Below are 16,248 nucleotides of genomic sequence, written 5' to 3' on the forward strand. Positions count from 1 at the left end.
CGGCTATCCGGGGACTGTGGTTTATGAATTTATTGAATATTCTTGCAGACATCTTTACATCTTGTTGTACTGCGAATGTTATTAAATGGAAAATGGGAAAACAAAATGGATACGGAATTGATAATAATTCTGGACGAATTGAATTCGTAAAACTATTCAGCCCGCGGCTCCTTATTCCTTAGGGATGTTTTTTGGGAGAGTCGTAATACGTTTTTGTTTATTTTTAATCAGTCGATCAAAAAAAATCTTACTAAATAAATTAAGGTTTTTCGAGCAATATTTCAATCCCTTACCTGTAACAATTTCTGGAAAAAATAAATTCTCAGTGGCTTTATACAACGACCAAAATTCAAAATCAACGTAAGTGATGATAAAGTTAGTAGTAGAAGCGAAAATTGAATCCTTAAAAATCTAAAAATAAGATTCGGTGTAGACAAAATACGAAATTCTTATATTTACAACGAAGCTACGTGAATTCTTTTGTTCAATCTTGTAACATGTGTTGCGAGAAAATGCACCTGCGGTACGGAGACAACGCTCTATAAAATATTACACAAATCTAACATTATTTTTCATTCACTGTAAATGTAATCCAGATGTGGTATAAATAAAAATATTTCTTATAGAAACTCTACTCTTTATAAAGTGAATTGACAATTATGGTAAACATTGCATCTTGTATACGGTATCATACGGTTTATTCCTGGACTAGTTATACTAAACGGGTATAAACAAAACATAAACGTATATACCTATTTTATTTTTTAATCTGATAAATGATAAACCTATAGATTCTCAACTGGTCCAATAATATAGGAGACAAAAAACAGAGATTATCAATGTGGTAGGTATTTATATCATAATATAATCTTTCTTTCCTTACAGTATAATCCAAAGATGATGTGTCCTAAAATTAAGTATAAATTATATTAATACATAAGTAATTATATAAAATATCGTATAATATGTTAAGATTGACATAATATAACTGATGATTGTACTTAAAAAGAATTTACCCTTGAAAATTCTGCATAACTTCGGAGAATGTATTCAAAAATATTTTGTTCGGTTTGTTAATTAAATAAATTGACACTTTTAAAGTGACCTTTGAGTGTTCAATGGACTAATAAAGTGGTAAAGCTGTATCATCAGAATTGTATTCCTCTCTTTGTTTTAAATTATTGATATATTAGCCGTCTACCGCGGAAAGCAATATTCTTGAGGCTCAACATAATGTTGCCTACTTCTATTATAGAGGAACTTTTACTCAATATACTTAGAATACACTTTGTTCGCGACAGTATCCTCCTGTCTTTATCCTCCTAACTTTTTTTAATAAGTTAGATATCTGTCTAATCTATCTTTACATACCTCAAATTCATAGATAAATATACAAGCCAATAAACTGATAACAATGTAATTATTATGACCCTAATTCAATATCAAACGTTTATCGGAAGTTTGCAAAAGTTTGGCGGGAAATCAAATAAAACTCATCATTAATTACCTATTATGAAACATATTATTATTAAGAATTGTTGATGACAAAATTTGATTTGTGATTTCTAAAATAGAATTGCTCTGACATGTTTTAAACATTGTCCTTGCCTTGTTCATGCCAAATTAAAAAAAAAAATGTTCCCGACTCCCGAGTCCTATAAAACGCTAACAGCATTTTGCATTTTCAATATAAATTGAGGAAAGTTCGCGCGTATTGCTATGCATCTTTGAACAGAGATTCATCGCGCATTTTTATTCGAATCCAAAATACAGCACCTTTCGTTTGAATGCATGCGTTATATAATCGGATTCGGTACGTATTTGTGATGAATTTACGAGGTAAAACGCTTGCATGACTTTTTAGTGCTATGACATTCAGTTTGCGCACAGGTAAAATATCAATGATAATGGAGGAGGATTTGGAGGTGAAAAACAAGAGCGCATCTTTGGTTAAGAGCATTTCCCTTTCTCATTTATGGCATTACATTTTTGCTTGCATTTGGCTATCTATAATATGAGTAAGGAATAATTCAAATTATTTATAGCCTTATAGGCATATATCTAACAGGATAATAATTAGGATATAAGATTTAATATAGTTTATACGAAATCATTATACTTACTTGAATAATAGAGGCTTCTTTTACTAAGTAAAGGCATATCTGATTTTGTATCTGATTGTGTGAAAAAAAAATTAATATATAATATACATACCTTAAGAACATTAAATTATTCAATAGACATAACTTTTTGAGGACGAATTGATCGATTGACAGATTATAATCTTTAGCAAGTACATAATATTATGTTAGGTATCTGCTTTTTATACTGGTATGAAACACAGATAGTAAATATAAGTACCTAATCACAGATCTCTTAAGTACAGTTTATAACAATTCCATTCATATTCTATACAAGTATAATTTGCTCTTTGTCTCTGGACACAAATTACCTCGTTTTTTCTACGAATTCTCTCAGTAAGCGTCCAACAGGTCGCCCCTTGAGGATGGAATTAGGCCAGTGTTTTTTCTCACAACCAAAGCTTTATTCGCAGTAGATTTTTTTTTTAATATCAGACTTATGTGTATTCAACTTTTATTACTTGAACAAAGAAAGGGCAAATCTCACAAACAATAAAGGAACAAATCTCAGATAATTTGTTGCGTGAATCGAATTTTTCGTAACATAAGTTTCTATTTCTGTAAGAACTAGTCGTTCGATTCGGCTTTTCTCATTTGTATGAAACTAGCTTACCGCCCGCGGCTTCGCCTGCTTTGTCCTAAACCTAATAAATTATATACTAAAACCTTCTTCTTGAATCATTCTATCTATTAAAAATAAAAAATGTGTGCGTGTACTAGTAAGTAGTGTACACACGTAAGAAGTGAAACTTCTTTATGATCTTATTTTTCAAAAAATAATTTACTATATGCAACTTTAAATACGTCAAATCACGCGTGGTAGGGATAAGAAAAAGATGGCGCGTAACGGGAAAATGTCACGCGTAAGGAAAAAATGTTACACTAAATTTTTTTCCAACCCCGATAAAGAAGTTTTACTTCAAAAATCGCATCAAAATCCGTTGCGTAGTTTTAAAGATTTAAGCATACAAAGGGACATAGGGACAGAGAAAGCGACTTCGTTTTATACCATGTAGTGATATTACGTCTTTAATTTAACCTAATGTAGAGCAATAGTGATTTATCGGTTGTAATTAAAATAAAAAGTCGCGGATTTCAAATTATTTTTATTATTTCAACTTGAAATTAATTAAACAATAAAACATAAAATAGGTAAATTCTTCTTCGTATACGTGTGCCAAATTAATTTTTGCTTACACATACAAACCAGCTACACTGGTTATTTTAATTAGTATAATTAAGTCATATTTTCCAGCTCTCGTTAAATAAATTGTGTTTTAAACTGGGTTATTTAAATTATTGCTCTCATTACCGAAGCAGTTATTTTATTTAAGGGTATTTGAAATTTCAGGTGTTGTGGTTGCGGTTACCATGGCAACGGTTTTATAGAAATTGCTTCAGGGAGGCTATTATTGAACTACGCGTGGTCTATTAATGTACTAAATGAAAATAACTGTTTAAGGCCAAGACTATATACCTAATATTAGATACCTACCTAGGTAAAAATAACTTACAACATATTTCAATGTACAATAAAATGAAAAATAAACAAACAGTGTTAAACAGCATTCTTTCATCAAAACATTGAGTGGATTTTTTTTAATTTAGAACGATATTTACAATGTGCACCAAAAAAGTTGAGCCAAACTTATTTTTGTAACTCGCTGTCCCGAACCGACTCTCTTTACTATAGTAAAGAGAGTATGTTCAACACCGCAGATTAGAGTAGGTATTATTCTTTTGAATTTTCCATAGTAAACCTATTCGAATAATTGAATTATTTATAGTATTGAATTATAAGCTATTTCTGAGCTGTTCTAAGCTTAATTGCAATAGAGGCAACTTGATGGATTATTATTGAAGTTAGATTTAACGTAATCCCCGCAAATTCCCTGTTCTGTTTTATAAATAAGAATCTAGGATTTCAGAATGAATTTTCATAAACATTATTGAGGATTTTTCTTTATTAATAACTAGCTATTCCGCGCGGTTTCACCCCCGTGGCTCCACTCCTGTTGCCCGTAGCGTGATGAAATTTAGCCTATAACCTTCCTCGATAAATGGGCTATCTAACACCGAAAGAATTTTTCAAATCGGACCAGTAGTTCCCGAGATTAGTGCGTTCAAACAAACAAACTCTTCTGCTTTATAATATTAGTATAGATAAGGCATGAATATTATATTTCATATGTGTTAAGCGGTCGAATCTCCTTTATGAGCAAGTAGAATTAGATTCGCTCTATAAAACCTAGTTTCTATCTTAGTATAGTCTCTCTTTTCGTTAATTTCTGGTATTGAAGCCAGGACCACTTTCTACGCCATGCAGGAGGTGGCCAATAAACCGTTTGTTGAATTAATTGATATTATGTTAGTGGACTAAATAAGGTTTACACAATTACAATTATAAAAAATATGTAAGTACCTATTATTAATTGTCATTAATTTATATTTTCTCATTACAGGTAAGTGTCCACTTATTCACTCAGTATAACATCGGTAAGTTACAGATAATTATTATTTACAGTATATAAAGTGTGATAAAGTACCTACTCTTCAGTATTGTAATTTAATTATCATACTTATATTGTCACTAGCTTTCCGCCCGCGGCTTCGCCCGCGTTTTCAAAGAGAAACCCGCATAGTTCCCGTTCCCGTGGGATTTTCTGGATAAAACCTATCCTATGTGTTAATCCATGTTACCCTCTATATCTATGTAATCGGTTCAGTACTATTTGCGTGAAAGAGCAACAAACATGCATACATTTACATCCATCCTCACAAAATTTCGCATTTATAATATTTTATTTGAAGGAATTGCCATGCAACAATTTTCATGAATTTCATAACATAATTTTATATTATAAATATCTTGAAAATTATAATAAATATTAATATCTATTAAATTTCAGCAATAAATTGCGACTAATGCGATAGTAACGAATAATTGTCTCTATATATTTTATTTTTTTCTTATTTTACAAATGAAGACTCACTGGTATTCATCGTTTTAACTTTATATATATTTTTTTAAATTAGATTACATTAAACATAATATACAATAAAAAATGTAAATAAATAAAAAAACGAATTAAGTATATTATCATCATCATCATCATCATTGTCAGCCTACACTCGTCCACTGCTGGACATATTAGGCCTCAGTCAATATTAAGTAGGTTTATAATCATCTAAAATCGAATTAAAAAAAATTTACTTGTTAACTACATTTATTGTTTTCTTTGTTGTAATAGGCTTTTGTCCAATTAAAAACAAACATTACTTACAGAAATCTTTTTATTACTTTATTGTTTCTGGGTTAACAAGTAAAGGGAACTTAACAATAACTTTTTAAAAATACAATAACATATTTTGGTCTCGTTCTTTCTTACGCTAAATATTTGAGAGTGAAAATTGTACATAATCTTTGAGTCAAAGAACACAAAGATTATGTACAATTTTACCTAAATTAAATGCTCACTCTACTAGAATGTTAAATTTCTTAATTACTATTAATCTTAATCAGACGTATTGAATACGTATAGAAAAAATATTAATTTTGGGTCAAATCAATCGTCTCTACAATTGTGCAGTATTAACTCAAACTGAATAATAATAGCTCTTTTTCGCGTTAAAATGCTAATTTTATACCCATTAATACTGCATTTTACACATTTAACATACAAAAAAAAATTACAGCAATTTCAACACTAACACACACGAAATAAGAACTATAGTTAAACTTAAAATTCTAGACGCTGAAGAAGCCTGCGGTGGGTTATAATAAATAGAATATAGATTATTCCAGAAACCCATTCTTTGCTGATGTATGTTCACTCTTGCTTCTTCTTGGAACATATGGTTAGATGTTGTGGTATCTTCACCACTTAGACGCAATGCTACCGTTGATCCTGGTGTATAAGGATTCCAAATGACATCGGTGTTTGCTGGGTTTGGGTCTCTGAAATGTGAAAATACGATTTTAGTCGGGTATTTCAAAAATCTATACATATAATAAATCTGTAGAAGGGTCAATTCTGTACATTGAAAATATTGAAAAAATAAATAGCAGGGGGTGTTACTGGATCGATACCAAACCCAAATATGTGATTAAAAAAATTTTTGTCTGTCTGTCTGTCTGTCTGTATGTGAAGGCATCACGTGAAAACTAGCGGTTCGATTTCGATGAAACTTGGTATAATTATACCTTATTATCCTGGGCGTAAAATAGGATACTTTTTATCCTGGAAAAATACGTAGAAAAAAATTAATCTTAATTTTTCAGTTTTATCCATAGACGTTGTTCCGTAGAACCGCGAACACACGTTGCGTATTATTATAGGCCTAACCGTATTTGGGAATTGGGTCCAATAGATATTTATAAGATGTTATTGTCAGAGGTCTCAAAATGGAGAAATAAACCATCCACGCGAAGACCGACATCCGCGCGGACGGAGTCGCGGGCGGAAGCTAGTAATTAATAAAATAATACTTATCACACTAGAAACAATATTATTCGGATATTTAAAATTATTGACTAAATTTTTGTCATACGTAGGTTTTGATAAATTAGTGTCTAGTGTTTCGAAACTTACCCATTTCTAGCAAATGCAGCGAATCGTCTCAATAACGAAGTCTGTACAAGATAGTCGCCTGAACGTAAATCGAAATCAAAAAGATAGTTCAATATCGCGCCATGCTTAGCTCCTGTTACTGGTATTTGGGGATATGCCCAATCTGAGTTATGGGTCCCTCGGAAGGCAAATTCAAGTAATCTCACCGAAGACCTCGAAGTTGCTGCTCTTTCGGCTATTCCCCTTAACACAGAAACTAATATCATTGTATCCCCTTGATAGTCTAAGAAATCTTCAATGGTTTCCATACTGATTGCTTTCTGTGCAAAATAATATTCCCTGATTGATTGCGCTACGGCAGACTTGTTTTGCGTTGATTCAAATTTAAGATCGGCTTGAATAAAATCTGTAAAATTGCTTTGCATCTTGTTCAACCAATTACGGAAAGCTGCTTGTTCTGCCCTTATGGTGCCTTCCTTGTCAACAAAAGCAGCAATATATGGAACGTGACTGTAATTGCCGTTGCGTAGTAAATTTATAGGAGCGTCAGTTAAAACAGTCTCATTTGATATGAGATTCTTATCTTCGATACACGGTGCGAATAAGGGAGTGTTGTTATAGAACTCGAAGTCATTTAGTACTGGTGCAAGGACATTTATATGTGTTGAGACCAGCGATGCAGCGAGCTGTGCTGGTGATTTACCACCGTATCCTAATTTCTCGCCTACACTTTCTGCATATTTGAGAGGCTCATATGCAACAGCCCAGGGAGAGAGTGCCGATCCACTTATAGCGATGACTTTGTGAACTAAACCTTGCGCTAGAGGCGATAACGTTATCAATTCCGCTATTGCAGCGCCTGAACTATGTCCAAGCAATACAACATTGTTGGGATCTCCACCAAAACCAGCTATATTGTTCTTAATCCATTCTAATCCTTGGATAACATCTTTGAGACCAGCATTACCTGGTGCTTCAGGTACACCTAAACAGAGAAATCCGAATATCGATAGTCTGTAATTTATTGAAACGACCACTAAGTCTTCTTCTACAAGTTTCTTTACGGAGTACACTTCTTGTCTGGTGGTAGTATATTCTTCACTTTCAAGCCAGACAAGCACGGGTCTATTACTGGCAATTGCGTTTGGTGTGAAAACATTAAGTACCAGGCAATCTTCGACTCCAACAAGACCTCGGCTAGTAGGATGGGCGCAAATAACTTTAGTGTCTATTGCGTGATATTCTCCGGGATATACAGGTGGTGGAGTAGGTGCCTGAAAGTATAAAAATACATAATTAGTTATATTTTTTCATGAAATTATCAGCCACGAAAATAAATTTTGTGCTCTTTCTCATTTTATTTGCTATTACTTGGAAGTAATCTTATCAGATAATACCTAACCTATATCTTAAACCTTATCGAATCTTTATTTATTCAATTTATTTGTATTTAATATAAAATACATTAAATGTCTCAAAATTTGGATGCAAACGTAAAAATATGTTTTAGGAGGTTTAAATTATATGAATATAAATTATTTAAACGTACATGTTTTATCAAATGCTTCAATGTTTTTGTCGTATCTTTATTAATTAATATAAATTGATATGTTAATTTGCACATAAATAGCAATTAAATGTTTCGTTATTCACCTAATTCATTGTTTTCGCACTAACTTATCTACTAATTACATTACTATAAAATTTAGTAATGTATTTTGATATTTGTTCAATGTTAGATCCGAATTTGATCGACATGGGAAAGTTACAGTTACACCACAGCTGCCGGTATTATGTGATTTCTGTTTATTCAGGACCTCAGGTAAAATAATTTGATCATAGTTGCCGATTTTGAGCAGAAGTTGAGTATACAAATGTAAGGACAAAATGTCCTTACATTTGTATACTCAACTTCTTTCCGCGCCTAATCTAATTAAGAGTTGTGACTCACTGAGTTGTCGCTAATTTTGACACTTAACCTATGTTAAAAAGTGGATAAAATACTTTGGAATTTCGTGCGCTAATGCACTTCGTATAAAGTTATCTCTACATTATAGTAACAGTTAAAATACATACTTTCTGAGCATTTGCTTAGTAAAGGTAAAAATAGATCTGGATACAAGCGAAAGGATTGCGAGTCTAAAACTAAAATAATATGTTAAATCAACATAATATTATAGTTAAAACGTATGTAGCTAACTGTGTCTAAAATATTCGCACTTAGTACTACAGTAGGTACATACGTAATGTGTTTCTAATTGCTGTTATCGAAACAACGTAAGGACACTCAAGTGAAAATTTATGTTTGATTATAAATAATAACTTAATACTTTAAATATTTATTTTCAGAATTCGGCGTTACCGGCAATCTTATCAAATATTATCACATATAATATTTTGTCCTCTATCTTTCATTTGTTTTGAATTAACTATATGAAATACCTAGTAGGTACCCTATTATTTTTGTTTGAATAATTTTGGGCATTATAATTCTAAATAAATAAAGATAATAATATGATCTAAATGCGATGAAATTGTAGTGCCAATAGATACAAGCACGTGTGACGTAGGTAATGCGTTGAAATAAACACATAGGTATATCTAGATTCGCTCACACGCAAAGTAAATGCAAAGAAAATGTTCAAGTAGGTACCTTGAATCGATTCAGCCCAGCCGTAGAGCCGGCATAATGTATTCCGTAAAACGAATAATAGTTTCCATCGCTCGCCCGGCTGCCGATAACAACACCTTGCGTCGTGTTTACAGAGAGGTTATCTTGCGCGTACGCAATCGCGAACAAACACACGAATATAAACATTCTTGACGTCCGCGCACCTCAGCGCTCCGGTGCGGACTGCGGAATGAGGACGGCAAGGAAAAATGTAGAATGTAGATTGCAGAACCATTTTTATCAACAGATATTGTATTGTAGATTACCAAGAAATGTCAAAGTAGATATTAAAAAATGAATCGAGGTGCAAGCGAAATTCCTCACTTTTAGATCAACTTCCCCCTGATGTTCCCCGTCCCACTAATTTTAAATGTTTGTTGTGTTTGGTTCCCTCCTCATTTGTTAACGTTTTATCCAAATTTATCCAAGTCAATAACCTTAAATTTTAATGCTTTGCTTTTGTATTTGTCCTGTTTGGTTATCCAGGTAAGACTGATCCTGCACTTGAACTGCTCAATCTCTTCCGTGATTTTTCCCCAGCACAGAGTATCAAGTTGCTACATTATAACCGTAGTCATTGAAATTAAAGATCAATTTTGATCTGTGCATGCATGACACTATGGACACTGGCAGAATCCGTCTCTACTGGGATCGGGAAGGCCATAAACAAAAAAGAAGAAGTAGAGTATGTGCATGTTGAGGATCTTGTAAATGCCAAGTCGAGATGAGGCGTGGGATTATTGACCATATTTTTGCAACACGAATTTAAAATTCAAACAACTTTGGAGCGAACTGGTTAAATACAATTCATGTTATAATAATATGGTTGTGGATAAAATATTATGACTGATTTGCAAATTATGTTAGTCTTCGATTTTATTTGCAAATGATGCTGTAATAATCCTCTATTTTTTACTATAAGAAGTTATTAAAAGATGTGACGACAAAAATGTAATTTTTATTCGTAGTTCGTGCGTAAGCTGGGCAATAAAACAATTCCCTTATAAATGGTATGGTAATAACCGTCCTGTCCAGTTACGGTAATTGTTAAGATTTATAAAACTTAATCACCCGTTGTAAATCATAATTAGTAATGAACCTATAATGACTCCTCTATCAGCATATTCTTAGAAACAGCGTTGGTTTTAGATTTAAAGAGAATTTAATAATAATTTTGAGTACTTAGATAGTTTTTTTAATTTTTTAATTATGTTTTATAGCATTCGAATTCTTTATAATAAAAAGCGAGAGATTTCCGAAACGCATGCCACAGGGCCCGCATTCTGGGTACCGTTTTCAAATCGCAAAACCGCAAGCCAGAAGCGATAGTTTTCTTTGATACCTATTCTTTAATTTCATAGATTTCTTTGATATTCTTTAATTTCATAGATTTCTTATCAAAGAAACGCTCATTAATGAAATGAAAAAATGAAAAAAGATTTTACTCAAGAAGCGCAAAATGTATATCGACCGACTTCATTAGTCGATATCACGATCTATATACAGAAAGCGGGGAATCCCCGAATAACGAACACAATAATCGACTTGTAAATTTCATTGGTTGTTATTTTGAGTACGGGACTTTATATTCCATCACTAAAGCGTGTTTTTTATATATTTTTCAATGCGTATAGTGTATAGTTGAAATCTTAGGTTGAAATAATTCAAAATTCAAGTGCACATAGGTATATTTTTGAAGAAAAAGCAACCTAAACTGTAATTCATATAAAAACACAGTGTGTATGTTTAAATGATTATGCAATTTGCCTTACGTAACGAGAATACTAGCTTTAGTACTTCAATTTTCTCTAACATTTCATTAGGTATTTGTTTAGTTCACATGAATCAAAATTATTTGAGTTTGAGTTAGAACTACCTAGATGTTTGGTCGAAAGAGACTTCTTTCAATTACATATTTTGCCATATTATGTGCCAAAGCACAGAAACAGTATCATTACTACCTAGTAATGATACTGTTTCTGTGCTTTGGTGAAGAAAAAATAAAATATTTCTGGTGTTCATGATTGAAGAGATCAGAAGAACAAATAAGAATATTTGTGTATGCTTTTTGAAACAGGGTTATAAAGAAAAAATATCTTAGCTCTACATTTTTTCAAGAGTTTTCAATTTTACAAGTGTTGTAAATAAAATATTTAAATTTGTTCTTCTTGTGATTACTTTTTAAGTATTATGGGCACTTTAAAGTTTGGCTATCTCACTTCGGCGTACATACAATTTTGCGTAAGTATAGGTTAAAAGAGGTTAATAACGAAGGGCATGGGTTTGACACACCTTCACTAGCAGAAGTACTCTGGCTGGAAATTTAATATAATTCACATAAAGATACACTAGCAGCCTATGCTTTTGTTATAGTATGTTATGAAAAAGTTTTTCTATTTTTGTTAGCAAGTAGTCATGTAATTTAATGTTTTTCATGCAAACCTCCTCCTATTTTTGAAGCCGGTTATGAAATATCCGCCGTCAATCAACACTGTAGCTATCAAGGTTCTCAGAAAAGTCCTATCCACAAAATATAAATTATAATGTACTAGAAATAGATTATCATTTCCTATCAAAATAATCATGGTTTATTAAATTACCAGGAATTATTAATCACTCATACTCTGCTAAAGTTCATGACTCATTCTACACTTTTTAACGCAATAGAAAAGTTGTCGTTTAAAAACAAATTAAATGATTTTTATTTAGACTGCAAATCCTAATTTGATGTGCTCTTCTTTTTTACTCTACCTATGGCATGACTCGATCCCAATAAAGACGAACTTCTACAAATATCATAGCTATTAAAATTTAATCTTATATACCGAATAAAAAAACCAATAAATTGTGAACAAAAAAGGAGAGCTTATATATCTCTTATTAAATAATTCGATATTTTTTTTTATATCGTACTGTTTAAAGCAACAGCATACGAAAATAAAACTCTAATTTTCCACTAATTGATATGTATAAAATAGAATTAAATTAATAATATTGTTTGGCAGCTTCGTCAATAGTAAACTAATATGTTTTGTAGTAGAGCATACATCAATTAACATCAATGCAAGCTAAGCCGGTTGATTAGTGGTATTGTAGTTCAAGTGAATAGCGTATAGTGTAATCTATCAATCAAGATGGTATTGTGCACTTAGATGGTTCTTGGTCTTCAAGCGTAGAGTGAACGCGTACCTACTAGGGAAGCGCGTAGCATCTCAGACAGCATCAGCTTAACATCGTGAGATTGTGATTGCAAATAAAAAAATAGGGATTGAACATCATTTTTCGTTATGTTTTGTAAACATGCATACGTTTCTTAATTCTTAATGAGGGTAGAATATTGTTAAAAGATAGTATAAATAAATAAATAAATAAGACCAGTGAAATAAATTAAAAAGGATTTAAACACTTTTTGATCGTTGAAAGATGAAGAATAATGTTTAGAACATCATTAAGCCTATCCTTTAAATGTTATTAGTCACATTATTACCAATTTATAATATGAAACATACTTAAATGATGATTCATGTAGTATGAAATAAGTCAACGAACATTTCCTTTTTGAGTAAACTTTGGATAAACTCATCGAAAGTAAACAGAAATGACTGATACCGTGATATCGATTCTGTCAATCACATTTACCGATAAAATAATGATAAAATAGTTCACCAAGATATCAGTGCAACGCACATTATAATACTATGTTTGTCGTATACATACATAATATATGGTGTTTCAGCGAATTTAAATCTATACTTAATATTATAAAGCTGAAGAGTTTGTTTGTTTAATTGAACGCACTAATCTCAGGTCCGATTTCAAAAATTCTTTCATCCAGGAAGGCTGAAAGACAAGAGTCAAGAGTGAGATGATAAAATAATGTGTCATTGAAGATATTGACCTGCTTGTGCGAAAAAAATCTGTAGAGATTCCACTGAAAAAAATGAAAGTGCAATTAATTGCCTATAACCCAATATATTATGCTATCTTTCACCTCATAAAACGTGAGTCATACAAGCAATTAAGCTATTTTCACTGTATGGAGTACCAATAAAAACCTTTGTAATATCTCTGAACTTGCTCAGAACTAGTGTTGCCCAAATTCATTCTTGGTCTTGCAGTCTTGGTCTTGCGTCTTGCGTTTTTGCAAGACCAAGACCAAGAACAAGACCGCGTATTTTTAGCAAGACCAAGACCAAGACTGACCGTGCAAGACTTGAGCAAGAACAAGACATAGCCTGCAAGACTCTTGCGTCTTGCAACTAGGACTTAGCGCTATTTCACTGAGTAGTTAGGTGTAACAGTTCGGTGTATAACTAGGTAGGTACGCTTAGGAATTCTATGAGACGCAAAAAACTGTATCAAAGAATATGAAAAACTGGACCTATGCGCATTACTAGTTATTTATTAATCTGCTTGATCTTTACTATGGCTATGATAATTCAAGCTCACAATGTTCCAATTCTAATACGTTTTTCTAAGATTTAAAGTAAACTTTAATAAATAGTAATAGACTAATAGGTAATTGCAAGACTTGCAAGACTTGCAAGACTCTTGCTGCAAGACCAAGACCAAGACCAAGACTGGGAGCGCAAGACCAAGACCAAGACCAAGACCAGGTGTATTGGCGCAAGACCAAGACCAAGACTGGCTAAGTCTCGTCTTGTTCTTGCATTTGGGCAACACTACTCAGAACATAAGATTCCCGATTTCGTAAATGCCAAGGTTTTTCAATTACTTGACATAATAAGAATAATGCGGTGCGTCACGTTCAGGCATAATGGCTTAGTATTAAGGGTTAATTTCATTTTTATATTCAAGCTTTGATGCTAAAGGGTTAATCGCATAGTTGTTTCTTTAAATAAAAGAGGAATTAAATAAATAAATTAAGTAATCACTAAATACTTAGTATTAAACAAAGTCGCTTCCCGCTCTCTGTATGTCTGTCCCTATGCATGAGATGCATTAAAATATATAGGTATAAGATAGATGTCTAAAGAGAAAAATAAATAATAGATTTCATTTAAAAATGTTGGCATACGAAAAATCTTGTCTGTTGGTAATTGGCAATTATTTTTTCATTAAATTTATATGAAAAAAACGGCAGAAAGGATTAGATTACAACGCCATTACAGAATCGTAATCAATAAAAAAATGTAAAAGCAAGAAAATTACTATCAATTACTTTGTTAGTACAGAGTTCATTGTCTGATGCATCTAACCGTATTTACTTATTACAAGTTTGAAAAATCGTTGTTACATCTTCAGTAAAACCGCAAAGGATCATTGAATTAATGATGTACTCCGATTGAAATACAAAATGAATATAATAGCAAATTGGAACAATATCCAACCAAGGCAATTTGTTGCATTTACCCAATCGTAACTGGCTTGCATCCAGACATGTAGTCAAAGAGAGAATTTTATTTGAAAATATTTTTAGACGAATATTTTTTATGGAATTAGTACACGTTGGATTGCGCTCGTTTCAGCTTTCAGGCAGTATTCGGAAAGTCACTTAAAATATTCACTTGTGCGATGATGAGTAATTATGCATACCCTTTCTGCATCTCATTTTAATTCTTGTTTTACATTTACTTAAAGTCTGACAAATATTATTCACAAGGTTCAGTACTCACTGATAAATACATTTCTTAGTACAGTGTCATGTTTTCGTAATTTTAGGAACTTATATATTGTTATTCGGTTATTATATTAAAATATAATAACCGAATAACAATTTCAATCAAGCTTGTATTTAGAATATCAATGGATGTAAAATTTTCTTTATTAATACATCCGTTTGAAAACATTTGTAGATTTTTACCAAAACTGAGATAGTAAAAATAAGAAGATAACGCAACGGATCTTACATTTTTACGTAATTCCTCTGTATCCGATACCCACCAACCATATATTATTCATGATTGGCCTACATCGTGACTTTTGGATACCCCGCTTCGAGAGTTCAGAATAGTATTTTTTCTACTAAAAATACGTACTTAGTTAAGTTACTTACATTGAAGTACATAACTTATCATTAATTGTCTTGTTATTCTTGAGTTTTTCCGACCAAATTAATAGAGACTTAATCTTTATAATATCCTTCTAATAATATGTCTTAATACAAAGGATCTTATAGATGTGAAAAAAAATATTGATATTTCGAATATAACTTGACATAATATTATGTTATTTTTTGGGTAGGTAATGGAAGGTCCAGGTTGGACCAAAGACACGGGCACGGGCATAATTTCTAACTGCACAGAAATAAGTTGTTAATTTTACATAGTTATAGGGTACATACAATATTCTAGTTCATTAAACATAACCGAGAAAGCATCGTATAAATCATCATTATACAGACCTTATTTGTGCCGTCCGCCATTTTGTCTTCCCCAAGCCATTACCTCCATTTGCTCAATTGCGATTCTACATTCTAGAATCTTGTTAGAGCATACGTGAAATTGCTACATTTTATAGGGGTTTAAATTAACTTTATACGTGTAACATTGTACATATAATCCAAACTAATGAAAGAATTCAAGAATTTGGAGCAAACGCTAAAATGCTGAGTTTCGTCTTGCCTTTCTAAAGATTGGAAGCAATTTCTAACTAGTGTTATTTCTTTAGGACACATTTTTGAAATTGTCTTTAACGTTTGAAATAACATGTGTCACAAAATAAGGCTTACAGCCGTTACGCTTGACTTAAATATAAGGAAAGACTTGGGTACAATGGCTACTATAAGCGTTCTTATTTTTATAAATATTCGAAAATAAACGAAAGGTATGTAAAGATAAAATGCCGCTAGCTAATAGAGCTGTTCAAAAAAGTGTACCTAAATCTCTTTATGTTCTAAAGATGT

At 32.0% G+C, this 16,248-nt stretch overlaps 2 protein-coding genes across 11 annotated transcripts in view; one reads left to right on the top strand and one right to left on the bottom strand.

The window, feature by feature from the left end:
* The window catches only part of LOC123698829 (transient receptor potential cation channel trpm), a 225,688-nt gene that overhangs the window by 60,781 nt on the left and 148,659 nt on the right, over positions 1-16,248 (top strand). The window lies entirely within an intron of this gene.
* On the bottom strand, positions 5,422-9,554 carry LOC123698833 (esterase FE4-like). Its single transcript, XM_045645610.1, has 3 exons — positions 9,366-9,554; positions 6,734-7,986; positions 5,422-6,099 (listed from the first exon to the last, which is right to left on the bottom strand). The coding sequence occupies exons 1-3, from the start codon at positions 9,528-9,530 to the stop codon at positions 5,832-5,834; spliced, it is 1,686 nt and encodes a 561-aa protein (XP_045501566.1). The 5' UTR covers positions 9,531-9,554; the 3' UTR covers positions 5,422-5,831.

Source organism: Colias croceus, chromosome 17 (genome assembly GCF_905220415.1).
Source record: "Colias croceus chromosome 17, ilColCroc2.1".
Taxonomy (NCBI): domain Eukaryota; kingdom Metazoa; phylum Arthropoda; class Insecta; order Lepidoptera; family Pieridae; genus Colias; species Colias croceus.